The following is a 20,157-nucleotide window of genomic DNA, read 5'->3' on the forward strand; positions in this document are numbered from 1 at the left end:
GTTTTCACTGGTGTACACACTGAGTTGTTGAAGGTCGGAGTTAATATCTCTTATTGCATTCGATATATCACTTGTATTAACGTGACAATAAATTTGGAGGTCGTCGGCAAAGAGGTGATATCTACTATACTTTATTTTAGAGGAGATGTCATTTATATAGAGGACAAACAAAAGGGGACCAAGAACAGAACCTTGGGGAGGGGGGGTTTCTGCCTTCCGGAGTCGCCACTGAGAAGGAGTATCTTGTATTGTAACACGTCGCATACGATCTGTAAGATATGCGGTGAAAATTTTTAAAGCAACATTACCGAAAAACGATTTGAGCTTCATCAGCAATGTCTGGATGTTTATCGTGTCGAAAGCACTGCTGAAGTCAAGGAGTGTCAGTATTGTCACTTGTATTTCGTCCATTGCTTACCTGATGTCCTCAGTCACCTTGAGTAAGGCAGTGGCTGTGCTGTGACCCTTCTTGAATCCAGATTGCAGCGGATCAAGAAGAGAGTGAGCCTGAAGTTATTCCAGTATTTGCGCATGTACCAACCGTTCTAACGCTTTGAAGAGAGCAGGGAGAATCGAAATAGGACGGTAATCGGATAGGAGTTTCAAACCTGGGTTTTTAGGAAGTGGAATTACATTGGCGTACTTCCAAATTGTCGGTAATCTGCCGTTTTTGAGACAGTAATTTAAAATATGGGTGCGAATGGGTAGAATAGCCCAATAATATTATGTATGAATGTAATAGGGATTTCATCGACACCGCTTGCTTTGGATTTAATAGAATACAAGACTTTCTTGACTTCATTAGTGCTGACGATACGAAAGGCAAAGCAGGGGCGATTTTGTGGGACAGGTGCTGGGACGTTATTTACGTGTGGTCTGTTAAGCGGATTAGACTGAGCTCTCTCTTCCGCGAAATACTCATTTAAATCGTCGAGTGGAATGTCAGGTACCTGAAGCTGTTCATGTGTTTTTCCTATGCCCATGGCTCGGAGATGCCTCCAGGCACTAGCCGTATTTAGGTTACTTACTGATTCGCGAACATATTTAAATTTAAGAATACGGATGATTTGTTTAGTTTTATTCCTAATTATTCTATACTGTTCATAGTCATTTGGGTCCTGAGTACGTTTGTAATGTCGGTAAAGTGCATCACGTTAAGACATCATATTTTTAACTGCAGGGGTTAGCCATGGATTAGGTTTGCGGGATATTCTTATCTGTCTTTGCGGTGCATGTTTGATGTATATATTGTGTATTAACGAATTACAGTAAATGTATTTATTTTTCATCAATGTCTGTCAGATTTAAAATGCTATTCCATGGAAGATTGTAGGCATCGTGTCTTAATTCATAGATGTCGATATCTTTCATATTCCTGCACGTTATATACCTAGGTTTATATTTTGGAACGCGAAGTGAGTACGCAAGAAATATAAGATCGTGGGTGGACACGGCCAGTACTGAAATTTGTCCGTGGGTTACCACTTTCTGTGTGTTGCTTGTTACTTTGAGATCTATTAAGGTGTGTGAAATGTTGTTGGCAGTACGTACATGGTTTATAGGGTCAGAGGGAAGGATAGTCAAGTCACATGAGGAAAACAAGTTTTCTAGTTTCTTCGCAAGTAGATTTGTATTGAAGTCCCCTAATATAATGATATCTTGATAGGCTGGTAGCAAGTTAAGTAGGTGCGTTTCGGACTCAGTCAAGTAAGATACCTTAGGTGATCGGTAAACCACTCCAATAAGTATTTTCTGTCCACTAGCAACTACTTCAACGAACATAAACTCCGTCCTCGGCAATTCACCGGTCGATGAGGTACAAATGACACGGCTCTTCAGGCCATCTCTATAGTAGAGAACAATACCTCCACCCCTCTTATTTGTACGATCATGGCGGTAGAGGTTATAGCCATCAAGACGAGCCATGTTGTTTGGAGCTGATGGCGATAACCAGCTTTCAGTAATACCTATCAAATGGACGCTTTTTTTTTTGTTAAATATAGCCTGAATTTCGTCAATGTGTGCGGGGAAGCTTAGGCTGTTCAAGTGACAACACTGGAGAGTATGAGGATATAGTGAAAGTTCATGTTTTAAAAGGTTACCGGCATCTATGTTCTGTGAAGGATCTTGGAGAGGACACTGTCATGAGGAAATACCGTAGCCACCTGACTAATGGGCACATTTTAACTGAGACAAAATAAATCTTACCTGGATTTCCTGAAAAAAAAAAAGGACTGCTGACTGGTTAAGGCACCACACACACACAATCACACACGTAAAACTAATAATAATAATAATAATAATAATAATAATAATAATAATAATAATAATAATAATAATAATAATAATAATAATAATAATAATAATAATAACATTTACTGGGCACATCACAGTTGTCATATCACTCTGATAATCCACCTAACCGCCTCATATGTAAGTTCAGTTCATTAGGTGAGCTAATGTGGAGCTTTTTCCCGTCTTCCAAATGAACGATAATGTGGCCGTCCTGCGACGAAACCCGCCGCATACCCCAGAAGTCCCGAGCTTTACGCAGTACTTCTTTCCTTCTGGATGTCAGAGATTCGGTTATTGATAATTTGGTACCTTTAAGAGCTCGCTTGGCGCGCCAGATGCGGTCTCTTTCATGGTACATGAGGAATTTAATGATGATCGGCCTATTACCTGCGGACACCACCTCAGCTGCTGACCTCTTCATACGACCGAGTCTATGACATCGATCTATGCTGCCTATAGACAATTCGATGTTCAAACTGTTTTAACGTACCCAGCGCCACAGCGTACGTGTCCTTGTTGGGGGTCTCACAGACACTTGAAGGAGTAGGTAGTTCCTTCTGCTATATTGCTCTGCCTCGTCAGTCAGGATGTCCTGCTGGTCGAGACGTTCCTGTAGAAGGCTTACCTCCTTCTTCATTTCACTTAATTCCTCTGAAATTATTTCCCGAAAGTCCTGGAACTCTGAACGAGGCCGGTTAGTGTGTCGCCTGGGTTGGCAGTACCGATCGCGCCAGCAGCCGTGGCTTCCTCCAAGCGTGCTTGGAATTTTGCCATTCGCTTCTCGAACTTCGAAAACGTTCATTTACGACCTTCAGCGTCATAGTACTTCACGGCTATTGAAGTTGTACGCGTTGTACAGCGCGCGCCATCTTGGTTGTGCGGTTGTGCATGGAAATGTAAAAGTGTTATCCGTGAGAAATATGAGCTTGACGGTTTTATTTTTACCATAATATGGATGACATGTTGCTCGGTGTGACGTAGCTAAAATAGTATAAGCCCTTTCGAACAAAAAATATGATTGTAGTATGGACAGGGGCGGGGAGGTTAGCTGTGTTGAGTAATTATATTATTATTCATCATGTGCAGGATCCCCTCCCTTACTTCGTAATAATAATGTTATTGGGTTTACGACCCACTAATTACTTTTCAGTTTTCGGAGACGACGAGATGCTGGAACTTTTTCTCGCAGGCGTTTTGGTTATGTGCCAGTATATCTACCGACACGAGGCTGACATATTTGAGCACCTTCAAATACCACCGGACTGAGCCAAGATCGAACCAGACAAGTTGGGGTCAAAAGGCCAGTGCCTCAACCGTCTGAGCCCTTAGACCGGCCCCTTATTCCGTGCTTGAAACCATCGGTCTTGAAACTGAACACCGTAATTTCCATTATCGCATATTTGCTGGATTATTATCGCCTTCAGCGCCACTTAATCTAGTTGAACTAGAGGCTCTTTTGAATAATTCTGGCCGCTTTCATACCATAGTTGCAGTGAATCTCAATTCCAAACACCCAGCTTTGAACTCTAGGGTATCTACTCCTAAGGGCAGCATATTAGAAAAATATAAGAGGGAAAATGACGTGTTGGTTTGTGTCCCTACGGAGCCAACCATTCACCCAGTAAATGGTTTACCAGATGTCATAGGTGTGACAGTTTCAAAATTTTATAACGGAGTACTCTATTTTGAAGTACCTGATGAACTAAATTCAGACTATAATCCCACTATTTTTCATCTTACAAGGGACCATCTAAATAAACCTTCTCGGCCTCTGAGGCTGACCAGTTTCGATTATCGAAAGTTCACATCACATGTAGACAAAATATAACAACATTTGACATCCGCATTAAGGATGATATTGACAGGGCTGTTGGGCATCTCCCTTCTAAGACTCTCAATACCAGGAGACATATCCAAGGTGAGGCTCGAAATTCAATCCTGGCGCAAAAGTCAACCTCTGGGGAGGGCCTTTGTGATCTATTGGATTTAATTGTGGTCAAAAACCGCTAAAGAATAATATGGCAACTTTACGGTGACCCAGCCGACCGGGCTCAATACAAAGAACTTGCCAAGGTCATTCGCACAAACTGCTGGAGCATAAAATAGAAAAGTAGGAAATATTCTGTCATACTCGCTCTGAAAACGATTCAGATCACGAGTACTGGCGGGTAATTCGTGCGATTCATCGCCATCGGGGACTTGTTTTCTCCCCACTGGATAAAACTGAGACATTCGCTGGGGTCAGAAGGCCATTGCCTCAACCGTCTGAGCCCTTAGACCGGCCCCTTATTCCTAAGGGAAGCGTGTTAGAGAAACATAAGAGGGGAAAATGACGCCACAACACGCCGTATGATGATGGCGCTACTGAAACACTGGTAGCCCGTAAGGCTTCAGATTTTAGGCAAAATTGGACATGACGAGACAAGGTGACTGACTTCAATCCTGCCAAGGTGCGTAGGTTCGTTAACGGACTAAACGAGAACAAGTTCCCAGGGGCTGGTAGGGTCACTGTGATGGATATTTAATCCTTACGTCGTCGCCATAAGACGTAAAATCAATGGCCAAAAAAAAAAAAAACCTTACCCTATAGGGCAGGGCCTCTCAAACGCCCAAAATCTCACGCGTGCAGATAGAGGCGCAAGAGCTCCGTGCACTGTGCATCGCTGCCGCTCGGCATGGCTCGGATCAACGCTTCGTCTCTGGGCTACTCGGCTAAGCTCGGCTCAACTCGCCTATACTCGGCTCAAGTCAGCCCGGATTTGGAGCGCTACGGCGCAAGTGGGGCAGAGGGAGACAGGCGGAGCGAGCGAGACAGGCGTGAGGAAAGAGAAAGTAAGCGCTATTGCTCCAAATGGAGGAGTGGGGGGTCTGCACTCTGGTCAACCAAGCCAAGTCGTCTTTTGCACCGTGCACAGTGCATGCACCACGCGCATGCACCCTGAGAGGCCCTGCTATAGGGCTATAATTTTCTAGGCTATAATCTTGACAGCCTGTCTCCACCTTGGATACTTCCCCGCAGCTGAAAGACAGCCAAAAGTCTGTGTCATTCCAAAGCCGGGGAAAAGCAGGCTGTTTTTATAGAATTATGGGCTTATCAGCTTCCTTTCGGATCTCAGTAAAATTTTTGAGTGACTTATTCTCAATCGGATCAATAGTTATCTTACTTCTAGTAACATATTGTGACCAGAGCGGTTTGGTTTCCGGGCTGCTCCGCTCCTCTAGCTGTTTTACGCCTCGTCCAATATGTTACGAGGTGATTCAACTTAAAGTTGAGCGTGCTAGCGGTTTCTTTGATGCTGAGAAAGATTTTGACACCGTCTGGCACGACAATTTAATTTTTAAACTGATGTAACGATATATAATTCCATATTATCTAGTTAAAATTTTACAGTCCTATCTCCACAAACGAAAATTTTTGGTCACTTGCGATGGTGAAACATCCATCCCTCGGCACCTTCAAGCAGAGTGGAGCATTATCGCCAATTTCACACGCTTTGTATGTGATTGACTTCCCTAGATTGAACGGAATTGAAATTCAACAATATGCTGATGATATCGCGGTTAATACCACTCAGCGAAAACTATGCGATGCTATCTCTTAAATGCAAGCCTGGATTAAAAACTTTGGAAATGCTGTATTGCTAATAAAATTAAAATTAATCCGGATAAAACCCAGGCTATTCTCTTTACTAGGACGAGGCCGAGGCTGATTCATCTTAAGATTAGAATCCGTGGCTTACCATGGGCGAGAAAAATCAAATATCTCGACCTGTACTGGATCGGTTACTTACGCGCCCTCCACCGCGCTAACACCGGAGTGAGTGCTCTGAGGCCTCTCTAAACACTTGAGCGACAACTCTGTCTCTCTTGCAAACGGCCGATTCTACTGTACGGGTGTGGCGCCTGCTGCTATGTTCCAAAGATACCTCTGCGACGGCTTCAGACCTTTCGAAACAAGCTACTGCGGCGCATAGCATACTCTCCATGGTATAAGTCCTACTTCGGAATTCGTCGGGACTTGCATACCGCACCTTTGAACCAACAGATTTTGAACTCATTAAGATGACTAAATCTCGGATTCTTTTAACCCAATCTCAATTTGCCGACATCGACTTTCTAAATAAAGGATAGTCAGGACCAAGAAGCCCAACACCAGCTCCTGTACAATAACATTTAAAGTTTAGGTCTTTTCCAAATTTAAATTAATAGATTTTATTAATTAACGCCAACATAGAAATTACTGATTCCAAGACGACCTGTCTTCCATAGCAACCGATGACCAGCTCGGTAGAACAGAGGGATTCCCACCGCCGTACGCATATAGGAAATACTATGAACACGGATGAGTAAAACAGCACATTTCGCACTGGGGCTCTTACCTGCGTACAACTGACGCTGAGGGTCGGTTATGTACCAGAACCTATTGCGAGCCTGCTCCTCTGACGGCACCTCCAACCTGTTATAACCCCCCGCGTGGACCGCCAGGTGAGCCACGTACAAAAACAGAGGAGTAGCCTTGTCGTGATCCCTGATGATCCTCTGAGCTTCCTCCGTGAATACATTGGTGGCATACTTGCCATCCTCCTTCCGGGCCGGTTCCAAGTCTCTCCAAAAATCGTGACCGTAGAATACCTGATTAAAAATGATGAAGTACACATCAGTGAAACAAAACTGTTGAAATGACTATTAACAGGAAAGGCAAGGATACAAACATTTTTCTGAAGGGAACCCTGTCACAATCTGTTTCCAATTTCAAATACCTTGGAAGTATAATTTCAAAAGATAACACAATAAAACAAGAAATACTTAATAGGACTCAAGTGCGGCCAGTGTCCAGTATTCGGGAGATAGTGGGTTCGAACTAGTGATGGGTCGAACTAGCTCTTTCGAGGGAGCTAGCTCATTCGCTCCCGCTCCCAGCTGAGAGTCGTTCAAAAGTGCCGACTCTTGGGAGCGGGAAGGTTAGAGCGAGCCGAGGAAGTCGGCGCTCTCCGCCTCCAGGTTCGTTCGTTCATTCGTTCTTCTGGTTTAGGGCAGACGGCTCTTTATGACTTCCGGTCGCTCTTCGTGACTTCCGGCCGTTCTTTATGACTGCCGGGAACGAACGAGATAGCGCAAATAGTTTACATTTCCCATAACAGATAGCAACTCAGTGTCCAGTTTGGCACGCTACACTTGGAATAAAACAAATGAACAACTGATATATGCACTGCTGGCAACATTGGCAATTAATCCAATGATAAAGCTTTATATACAGTAACGAAGAATTGTATTTCAAATATACAGTATTAATGGATAGCGTCTAATATTACTTTGCCTAAGTTCCATTCTTCTTAAATGATAATATCTTTCAAGGCTGAATGCGCCGTGCGAGACGTATATTCGAGATATTGGCACTACGTACACGTTAATAAATTATTATTTAAATATAATGCGATGTAAGCTACTGTGGTTGATACTAAGGCATGAGTTATTTATTAATTAGAGCCCAAAATAGTGTTATTTTACATTTTACAGACTACTCATGACTCCCGTTTTTTATTCTAGTTGGCACACTACTCTTGGAATAAAACCAAGTGAATAATATATACACTGCTGGCAATATTGGCAATATATACAATAACGAAGAAACGTATCACAAATATACAGTATTAATGGATGACATCTAATATTACTTTACCTAAGTTCCATTCCTCTTAAAATGATGTCTTTCAAGATTACATGCACCGTATGAGACGTATGTTCGTGTAGTGGCACTACTGCCGTTCGGTCGCATTAATGCTCTAAGGCATGAGACGAGTCTTCATTCCTGTCCACGTAGTTTACATTTCACTCAACAGATGTCACCAAAATATTTTTGGTTTCTACTGGAGATACAGAAAGTTTCTCGTTCCACTCTCCACGTTGGAACAACAGATTCTTTCATTCAATAATGCAGCGTAGGAAACATACTGATTAAATGCGATATTTAACGAAAATAATGGAAAATACTATCAGCACAAATGTACAGATAACCACGTATAGAATTTATTACTACGTTCTGTACTTTTTTCTGTTTTCGCGCACAGTATGTTACACATTATTCTAATATATTTTTCAAGAACGATTACACCGTAGGAGACATATATGTTCGACAGACAGTATTGGCACTCCTAACACGATTACACTACTTCCTCTACCGCTTTCCCCACACTTGTGGGGTCGTGGGTGTGAACTGCTTCGCACATGTGGAGTTGGCCCTATTTTACGGCCGGATGTCCTTCCTGACGCTAACCCTATGTGGAAGGATGTAATCGCTATTGCGTCTTTCTGTGGTGATTGACAGTGTGGTGTGTTGTCTGAATATGAAGAGGAGAGTGTTGGGAAAAACACAAACACCGTGTTCCCGAGCCAGAAGAATAATCAGAAGAGATTAAAATCTCGGACTTTGCCGAGAATCGAATCCGGGACCCTCTGCACTGAAGGCCTCAACGCTGACCATCCAGCTAAGGGGTCGGACTCCTTACACACCTACACGTTAATAAATATTTCAGAATATACTGTAGTATACACATTGGTATGAGTTATTTAGCCTATATTTTAAAGTCAAAACTAGCGTTATTTTTCTTAATTCAATTTAAAACTACGGTATATCATTATATCCACTGTATCGTAAAACCAAATGATGTTGGTAATATGTTGATTCATAGCTGTGACCGCATTTAAGAAATATGTGAGGATTAGTCAGAGCATTTCTTAATTATTTAGACAATAAACTACGCACTTTCTACTTGCCGGGTGATATATTCGGTATTCTGGATAGTGACTGTTGTTCGTGCTTAGTTTAGGATAGTAAACTTGAACTTGGTGTCGTTTATTTGGTCTTAACCTACTGGATCTACAGTACATCCTTCATAGATTATGAGTGCATACAGGAAAGGAACTGGTAAGTATTGCTCAATGACATTTTAATTTCATTTTATTGTTTCGTTAGGTAGCAGGCTGCCAGATCTATGGCACAAATAACATACATGGCAGACAGACCACAACCACTGGTGCACCGAGTGCGGGAAGAGGCTAGTCTGGGTAGTTTATTAAAAAGAAAGCGGCATCTGTATGTCACGTGATTATCTGAAGCATGGTATTGGGTAGAAATGAACGAGAGTCGATGTGACGAGCTAGCTCTTTCTTGGAGTTGCAGTTGATAAAAGAGTCGGCTCGTACTAGCTCTCAAGGAGCAAGTAGGGAGCTAGCTCATACAAGAGTCGATTCGTAATTGAACGACTAGCTCTCAAGGAGCAAGGAGGGAGCTCTTACAAGAGTCGACTCTCAATGAGAGAGCTACCTCTCTCCAATGAGTCGTTCAAAAGAGTCAGTTCGTTCATGAACGACTCATCACTAGTTCGAACCCCACTGTCGGCAGCCCTGAAGATGGTTTTCCGTGGTTTCCCCATATTCACACCAGGCAAATGCTGGGACTGTACCTTAATTAAGGCCACGGCCGCTTCCTTCCCACTCCTAGCCCCTTCCTGTTCATCGTCGCCATAAGACCTATCTGTGTCAGTGGGACGTAAAGCAACTTGCAAAAAAAAAAAAAAAAAAAAAAAATGACCATGCTCCATACGTACATCATTCCAATTCTCACCTATGGACTAGAAACATGTACCCTACTTAAAAAGACTAATAATAAAATCCAGTCAGCAGTAATGAAAATCATGAGGACAATGAACCAAAAGGCCAGGAAAGACAAGATCAGAACTGAAGCAAACAAAAAGGAGGCAGGCATCAAAACTCCTGTTACAGAGCTTTTGGGAAGACGCAGGCTACAATGGTTTGGGCATATTATGAGGATTGACAGAAGAACAGCAAGGAATTATTTTGACATGGAAGTAAAACGGGAGTGCCCAGTAGGGGGGCCAAGGAATCGATGGATAGACAAAGTGAAATCGGAGATCAACAAGAGGTATTCCAAGTAGGAGAACATAGAGGAACAGATACCGTACTTTGTCAAAAGGAAATGACAAGCGCTTGTACACCACACCCGGGAAACTGGAGTTGGAAAACGATGACGACGACGACGATGATGATGATGATATTTTTTAAGTCCCACAATAACGAGTAAAATTTAGTTATAATGATGCCAACTTCAGAAAGTATTTAGCAAGAATTAGTTATGTTTATATCTTATTCTAGAGCAGGATTCACGGAGAGTGTGTCAGGGGTCACCGTGGTATTTTTTGGTGGGAGATGTTGGGCTCGAATCCCACTGTCACTAACCCTGAAGATGGTGTTCCATCGTGTCCCACTTTCATACTAGGCTGTAACTTAATTAAGGCCACTGGCGGTACCGTTTCTATCCTAGGCCTTTTCCATCCTTGCATCGCCAAAAACCTTCGAAATGAAGTGTTAGTGTGACCTTAAACGACAAGCAAAAAGAAGGAAAGGAAAAGCAAGTACGAAGTGTTGGGCATTGTCGAAATTAGTCATCTGGTCTCTATAAGTCTTAACAGCTTATTTTTTTCACTACACGTGGGTCTGTGGAAAATTGAGTTGATATGGGTGAACGTTGAAATCTATATTTGTACATGCATGCACAGAAATGGTGTCCCGTCATAAACAATCAACACTGCCCCACTCCAGTACTGAAATGGAGGGGAGCGAGTTAACGGGTAGTGTTGAAGGCCAGTCCAGTACCGAAAAGAAGGGGAGGGAGTGAACGGATAGTGCTGAAGGCATAGTGTGTGTATTGCTACACATCCACCACTGTGCCCATTTCAATCACAAAGATCTTGTTGCGGGCTGTCTACCGGCAGCAATACTTTAAGCGACGAGGTGGAGGGGAGGGCATGCTTTGTTTATGTCGGGACACCATTGCTGTGCATGCGTGAACCACCAGAAGACCTGGGGCTCCGGTGTGTTGACAGTCTAGTTTGAAACATATTTTCACGAAGATCATAGGGTGTGAGCTCATTTTGGCATCGATATTGGAATCTCAAACTATAGTGGTTTCCAGATCAGGGATTGAAGTTTGAGACGCTCTTTGACGCTCGCCTTGCTGAGACCTTGTTCGTATTCTAGAATGTATTTTCGATCATTTTGCAGTCTATAGGTCACGACTGTACCTGTAGAACTGACGACACCTCACACGCCGCAGTCCAGAGCTGAACGACGCGACACGGCAATTTGGCGGCGCTAATGCAGCACTCCGTGATGCCATACTGTACCGTACCCAAGGGTAAATACACTATAGGACGATGCCTCCATTCCTGTATGAACATCCGACTAACTCAGGGTTGGGCAGAGAGTGGATTGGTCGTCATTGGGTCAGGCTAAAAGTCGAAGTTCCTCACTTAAATATAAGTAAATGACAGGAAAATGGAGGTTTAACTCGAATGAGAAACAATAATATGGGGTAGGATGAGTTTATTCATAAATATCCCCGAATCATACTAATGAAAATCAAATAAATCAAATGATAAAATGTCATTACAAAAATCTCAAAATTAAAGAAAGATATGGACATGAAAAACATCAATTGATCATAAAACAAATGTGAACTGAAGTATCAAGCACAACATTGAATACTTGAACACTTTTAGAAATAATCTTCTTCCTATAGTCCAGGGGTGGCCACTAACCTTACTTCTGGGAGCCGCAAATTTTGGAGACAAAAAATTGGGAGCATGTTTAGAAAATGGTATATAAAATGATGACACGTATTTCATTTTATACCAAATGAAGTAACATTTATTTTCTACGCTACACAGAACATAATTTTTCAGGTACACATCAAGGAACGAGATTTTACTTTAGAGAAGTGATTTTTCTGAGTGTTCATTTTTGCTGTTAGTTTCTTGAAATCTGGCTGATAATTGGTAAGCGCAGTGCGCACAATTTCACTTAAATGTTCATCAGTTCGTTCAGATTGATATGTAGATTTAATGAATTTAATCGTTGAGTACAGTGATTCACACACATAAGTATTCCCAAAGATTGAGATTAGTCTTCTGGCACACTGTTTTGTTAGAGTGTATTTTTCTTCTGGAACATTCTTCCAAAATTCTATGGTAGAAGTGCCTCTCCGTTTGAGTCCCATTTTTATCCTTGGTCCTCTGGCAGTTCTTGTAGCTCCAACTCTACAGCTGCAGTATCCTTTGATATTGGACATGAAACAGGACAGCCATCGCTCACAACATCAACAGAAAAAGGATTTTCCAGGAATGATCTCAAATCATTAAATCTGCCATTGATTTCTTCAGCAAGGCCAGACACTTTACTCATGTAATCTTCAGTTTCCACCTGAACGTCAGGAAGGCTTTCAGTAATTTTCTTCAAACATTTGAAGTGAGAAAATGTTTTAGTCAGAAGGTTTTTCCCAAAAAGCTTCAACTTGCTATGAAAGCCAAATACAGTCTGGGCTAATTCAGAAATATCTTTACAAGGAAGATATTGCTTTTGAGCGGGAGAGTGTCAGTGAGCCAGTGTCGTGAGGTGAAGCCAGTCGCGTTCACGTATAGGCAGTAGCGAGTGTCGATTCTGTACTGAAACAGCACACAACAGCACACAGAAAAGTATTGACACTCGCTGCTGCCTATACGTGAACGCGACTGGCTTCACCTCACGACACTGGCTCACTGACACACTCTCCCGCTCAAAGCACTATCAAATGGAAGGCGCCGGAACTATCTTCACCTCCCATGTCTTACCACTGACCTACAGCGCTAATAACGTTAAGCCGCTCATCACTGCTACTGACTGACGCCAGCCGCGAGATGTCGTTAGATTCCATTAATTATATCATTTAATTTAACTCTAAGGTTGGTGTCAAGAGCCGCACAAGACTGACTCAAGAGCCGCATGCGGCTCGCGAGCCTCGTTGTGGTCAGCGCTGTTATAGTCCATTGTTCATGTTATATGGTAACATATGTACGCATATACTGATACGTATTTATTTCGGATGGAGTCACACTTGAAAATAATCACATTGATACGGTTACGAATTTAATTTAGAGTCGTCGCAAGATTAAACGTTAAAAGGAAAATTACAATATAAAAGAAAGTTACGATGAAAAGAAAAACTAAGACTCAATGGGACATGATATGAATTATGAAAAATACTAGTGGCATTTCCCTACGCTATATTTACAATGAACAAAAATAAGCAAAATATCACATCTATTTACATCGGATAAAGAGAAAAGTCTTACATACTACACAGATTCTACGTAAATCGCGGTTCACCACAAAGGATCTAGTGAGAACAAGATTGACCATCAAAATTACTCAGCACTCGGGCTGTTCCCCATTAAACAACGTGACAACATATTCAAACAACATGAAACATAATAAAACACAATCCTGTAAGAGAAAAACATATAATTATCCAATCAATATTCATGTGGAAAGCAATGGGCAACATTGCCTTCTTCTGCTGCATTTGCGCACTCCACAGCGCGATCATCCGTCATGTATTTCCCGGTGTGCTGTGAGCTGAAAGGAAATGTTGGAACTCAACACTGTACTAAGGTTTGGTTTCTGTCTGCCACGATTGTAACACGGAAATACCATCTCATTCACGTCGTCTAAATAAACACGGCCAATATATCAGCTTGCAGTGCGATATCATCTTTCGTTGGCTATACGGAAACTCACGTACAATCATATTCCTTCCTAGCATGCTTCGACAATTTATTATACACATAAGACTCATTGGTCTGGAATCAATTCCGTCAATTCTGATAATTACTATACTCTCAGAAGACAATAGCGGGTGCATATCCACTGCACATAATTCTTTCTCTTATCAGGACTAAATCTGCCTGCATAATCACTTTATAACTCCGCATACATTATAACTTCTCATATCTCTTACAAATCACATCAGCCTTTTACATTATGTGACCGGGTTCAATTCCCGTACAAATCATTGGGCAAAAACAGATTCCAACCTAAATCGAAGATCCTACTCTTTCAACGTTGTTATGCAGCTCCTTACGTACAGCTTCTGAAATACCATGGTCCTGCAATTTAACTGTTACTATCTCTCCGAATAATCAAAATAAAATAACGTAGCAAGTGTTTAACTTTGAAATTGGACGAACTTGTCAATCTAATCCTACTAGCACTAATATACACGGAAAAATCGGAATAATACTAAACTAAATTACCATGCATGAATTCACAACAACTAATCCTAACGATTCCCTCATTAGCAAATCTAGCTAGTCATAAATTAAAAATATAGAGAACATGCATTTCTCTCTTATCCGTATATACAACAATATAAAAGTGAAATAGACACATACCGTCAGGCTTACTTTACGTTAAATAACATCCCTATTCTAAACTGCACTAGTATTTTATCATAAGCCGTATAACATTCCATAATTAACACATGCGCCTGATCTTGGACGACTCTCTGGATACATGGCAACGGCTCACATCCCAGCCTCGTTAGGTGTCTACTCCATGTTGATCACAGCTTCAACACATAGAAATACAATTTCTTCTTCGATTGGCGAAGCTACCTTCTTGCTGAAAGTTATTGAACACTGCAACACTGAAGGCTTTGGATGAATATCTCTTCACCGCTCAATTTTGCACGTGCCGAACAACCCTTTCTTGGCTATAGACTCAGCCAACACACTGACATATTAATACACTGTAAATTTTACACTTAAGTGTTTATGTACACTGTTATTGAGAGCGGCACGCGGTACGTATCGAGAGTTCCTCGCGAAACGCGACCGACACGAAAAATATGAGAACACGGAACGTCTCTCCTGCAATTTCCAGACTGCGGCTAATTATCACCGTCTATTTACTGGTAGTGAACTTTGCGATATAATGATCTGCAATTTGACTCTACATCAGTTAATCTATTCAACTGCACGACTGAAACACTGTTTATTGGTCTTAAAGACCATATACTGGTACTGATATATTCACGTGGCAACTTTTAAGTACAATTCTCGGAGCACATCGAACAACCTTCACGTCAGTATCCGCGATCAGAGTGACGCTCTCCAGAGCTTGGGGTGCTAAGCAAGCGTAGGTAACGCCATTGTAGCCATGGGATTCCCGCGTGTCTAGACAAACCACCAATCAGAATGCTTGCCATATATAATGACACAATAGTAATTATAACATATCAATAAAACACAGTTCAAATAACATCACATCTCTTCCTATAATTTTTATATCGTATACCTGAGTATTATTTCCCGTGTAGACCTGTGGAAATGCGTCAAATAACGGAATTTATCTCAAGCAACTGTACACGTTGGTCAACCTGGGATTATGACTTCGCGCGATGTATACTCCATATTTGCCATATCCTCATGTTCTCATTGGCTGAATATTTCTCATGGTCAACATCTCGTACACGTGCCGAGATGTGCCAACTCCTAGTGACGCTAAGCCATTCTCACGGTCCCGAGGAAGTATTGGGCAATATCCAGCGACTTGATGTCTCCATCGACTTCCGGTCTCAGCTATCCTGCATTTCCTTACTTTATTATATATGACTGCAATTTCTGTCAATAAAATGTATATATTATGTCAATTAATAGTCTGAGCACTCTTATGGGCCGGCATGATAGGCTCCATACCAAGGTCATAATTTATTACTGGATACATTGATCCTTCCCCCTTGCAGTGAGATACAATGCACTGTCGTCTAGTCCTTTCCACCCTCAGATATTTTCTTTGAAATTTGATTTTTTTTCTTACTTCAATGTAGCCTACGTAATTATGGGGCTAGATTTCAGGAAAAATAGTAAAACAAATATTTTCGTCGTTCTCACATTGAGCACGTTTCTTTGCTGAATGACACGTGTTGAGAATATGAAATTCTGTAAGCGGATGATTTTATTTACAGTGAATCAAGTATATGAGGTAAAATAGGTTATAAAACATCAACATAGGACTTATATAAATATAATATTCTTTGGAAAGTAATCTTCGATTCGATCCCGGTTGTGGACTCGGTGATTGAAGGGTAGGTAAATGATTAGAGAATGATTATCAGTAGAATCATTATCTCCTGTGTGTTCTTCCTCTTCAACAATATCGCCACCGTGATTAGAATCATCAAAATCATTGCCTACGTGTGAAGATATAGGTTCAGGTACCCACTCATCATCATCACCATCTTCACTGAGTAAGTCCCCACAATCAGATGCATAGGTTAACCTCGCTATTTCTTCATCTAATATCCCTGAAATTCATGTAAATACATGCATTTTGTATTCACTCAAGTATATTAATGCTTAATTAGAGAAATGTTCCCAGAATACTAATGATCACTTTTCAGGTTAGAAACACACGATTACCTCAAATTAAACCCTAACCCGCAACATCGTGCTAGTTACAGATTGACAGTTTATTATAACCGCTAGGTTCAAAAAGTAGCAGTCTTAGGGATATGTATACCTTCTATGATGATTCTAGGATGTTAAAAAAAATTCACAATGAAATCAATATGTAAAAGATAATACAAAAGGACAATTTAACTTGAGGCCGCATGGTATGTTTTATTTACAAAAGTTTAAACACACATGCTGCCTCCTTGTGCCCATCTATCGAAATGCAAACAACTGCAATACGAAGCCCGGAACCCGCACGATCATTGCAGCCCAGTGTGACGCAGGGAAGTGGGCTAGTTTTCTTTTAATAAAATAAAAACCCAACCCGCATGATCGTGTGGCTCAGGGTGAAAAGGGCTAGAAGTTATTTCTACTTTAAAGCCGTCATGTGTTGGCAGCGTTTAGCGGTCCAAGTACTATAAACGTAGGTGCTGTCTTGCCGAGGAGGTAAAGACGTGCTCGGTTCGCCCGGAAGGACGTAAGTTTGAATCCCCGTCAGGAAGTCGTAAAATTTAAGAAACGAGATTTCCAATTCCGGAGGTGCATATGGCCCTGAGGTTCACTCAGCCTACACCAAAAATGAGTACCAGGTTAATTCCTGGGGGCAAAGGCGGCCGGGTGTAGAGCTAACCACTCTACCCCATAATGTGGCGAGGTTAACAATGGTGGAAGCCTTTACCTTCCACTCCTCCAAGGGCCTTCATGGCCTGTACGGAGGTGAGTTTGCTTTGCTTTGCTAGTATTATAAACGTATTGCACGTCCAATTCATATTTTCTGAAGGTGACCCGTTAGCAGGGGCGGTTTTGGGGCCGATGCATGGGAGGCTTGGCCTCCTTTACTTATATTCCAGAATCATTCAGATTTTCCTGTGAACCGACCGAGAACCGAAGTTAAGTTGTTAGTGTGCAGTTAAACTCTAATTTGGTACAGCTAATACGTATGCGTATTTAATGTTATTATCCGTGGCCTCCCCATCACATGAACCCATGTGCTGCAACAGCCTGTCAAGGGGTACGATGAAACACAATGGGAACGAATTTTAACTCACATTTCAAAATAGGAACATATCATGACGAAATCCAATTCACCAATATTTATGACGCCTAGATGCCGGATTTTTTTTCCCGTACGAGTTCTTTTACGTGCTAGTAAATTTACCGACACGAGGCTTCAAATACCACCGGACTGTGTCAGGATTGAATCTGTCAAGCTTCTTAGCCCTGCAGCGCCTTCACATATTTCGATAACAGGTTCTACGTATGCTTATTCGATCACTTATCTTGATAATATACTCGAACATATCCGCGAAAAATAAAACGAAACACAAGACGAAGTTCCCTACACATCAGAATACACATATAGCTTCCGCGCTTCCACCTTGGCCTCCGCTAGACGTTGCCAAACTTACATGACTCCGGTTTGTAACTATAGTCGGCTATGCTTATGCATCGCTGTGAGACATCTGGCGTACACTTCACGTACTAGTACTGTTGTTGCACGACCGACTGGATCCCACGCTGCGCTCCTTAAACCGGCCTTGACAATCGCTTGTGAAGCCCAGCATAAAGCCAGGACGAATAGAAATAAGCTGTAATAGGAAAGTTTCACCATAATGCCGCTGGGTCGCTGGCCTCCTACTCACTGACAGGAAGCTGTATACCGAAAATTGCCACATTTCCACTTTTATTTATATTGTTTTGCTGTTGTAAATGTTGGCAATGTGTTCGCAATGAGGTGCTTGCTGGCTTGATAATTTGAGCTGACAGTTATGCGCTAGTGAGTTTAATTTTTTATTGTGTAGTGTGGTGATTATACTTTTTAAACTGTGTTTAAAACTCTTGGAATTTGTGACATAATTGAACGCCCTTGTTTACTTTGAGCAGAAATTTTCTGTAAACAAGAACAAATGTAATGAGTGGCTCAAAGTGTTTTCTCGCTGTAACTTCGTCCTACACAAGAATTTTAATTTATGCGCTAATTCGTGTTTTTAATGGTGTAGTGATTTGCTTTTAACTGTGTTAGGAAATATTCGAGTATGTATTGCTGTGTGCCTTTTTGTATTTCGAACAGGAAAAAAAGGGCAAAGGGACACCATCATTTCACGAATTCTCTGTAGACCAGGACCAAACTACGGAGTGGCTCACAGCGGTTTGCACTTTCATCTTAGTTTTCCGTTTCTATTTCGGGTATTTATCTTCTTTCTTTCTTAATCTGTTTACCCCTCCAGGCTTGACATTTCCCTCGGACTCAGCGCGGGATCCCACCTCTACCACCTCAAGGGTAGTGTCCTGGAAAGTGAGACTTCGGGTCGGGGATACAACTGGGAAGGATGACCAGTACCTTGCCCAGGCGGCCGTAACAGCTCTGCTGAACAGGGGCCTCGCGGGGGATGGGAAGATTGGAAGGGATAGACAAGGAAGAGGGAAGGAAGCGACCGTGGCCTTAAGTTAGGTACCATCCCGGCATTTGCCTGGAGGAGAAGTGGGAAACTATGGAAAACCACTTCGAGGATGGCTGAGGTGGAAATCGATCCCCCCTCTACTCAGTTGACCTCCCAAGGCTGAGTAAACCCCGTTCCAGCCCTCGTACCACTTTCGAAATTTCGTGGCACGGCCAGGAATCGAACCCCGGCTTCCGGGGGTGACAGCTAATCACGATAATCGGGCATTTTTTACCCGTAAATTTTCTTTCATTGAATAATACTTTAGGCGGAGTCGTATTTGCCATATGACAGCAAAACAACACATTTGTATCCAAGATAGTCTGAACTTTAACATTTAAACACTGACAAGTAAGAACCATTACTGTTATGACGGTAAAACCAACGCATGAAGTGTTGTTACCTGAGCAATGAATAGTTTACAATGTATTTACTCAAAATACTTTTCTCTCACTGAATTTTTTATTTAAAATTCTTCTTCTTTTTCTTGCTATTTGTTTTACGTCGCACGGACACAGATAGGTCTTATGGCGACGGTGGGATAGGAAATGGCTAGGAGTGGGAAGGAATTGGCCGTGGCCTTAATTAAGATACAACCTGATGTGAAAATGGGAAACCACGGAAAACCATCTTCAGGGCTGCCGACAGTGGGGTTTAAACCCACTATCTCCCGGATGCAAACTCACAGCTGCGCGCCGCTAACCGCACGGCCAACTCGCCCAGTATTTAATATTCTAGTGAAAGATATGAATGAAATGTAATCTGGAACTGTACACATTGAAATTAAAATTTAAACATGTTTGAGTCAAAATACTTATGTTACCCATGCAACGAATATAGAAAAAATAGTATTTTTATGATTTGTCCAGCCCTTTTCCTGAGAGCAGCGCTTGAAGTATTTTAAAACTGTGATTGAACAATGACTCTTAATCTCAAGGTTAACATCAGAAGATAAACGTGTTGTGGTAAGTTATGCTATGTATCTAAATACCATGATAATAAAAGCGATTACTATTATTCCTCACAGTTAGGAAACGTCAGTTCGACTACTCCATCTCTCCGCAGTTTTATTTCAT

At 41.8% G+C, this 20,157-nt stretch overlaps 1 protein-coding gene across 1 annotated transcript in view; it reads right to left on the reverse strand.

The window, feature by feature from the left end:
• The window catches only part of LOC136882207 (arylsulfatase B), a 157,694-nt gene that overhangs the window by 36,059 nt on the left and 101,478 nt on the right, over positions 1-20,157 (reverse strand). The window contains exon 5 of the mRNA XM_067154775.2: positions 6,675-6,927. Coding sequence (XP_067010876.2) covers positions 6,675-6,927 — 253 coding nt within the window. The remainder of the gene's footprint in view (positions 1-6,674; positions 6,928-20,157) is intronic.

This window comes from Anabrus simplex, chromosome 1 (assembly GCF_040414725.1).
Source record: "Anabrus simplex isolate iqAnaSimp1 chromosome 1, ASM4041472v1, whole genome shotgun sequence".
NCBI lineage: Eukaryota > Metazoa > Arthropoda > Insecta > Orthoptera > Tettigoniidae > Anabrus > Anabrus simplex.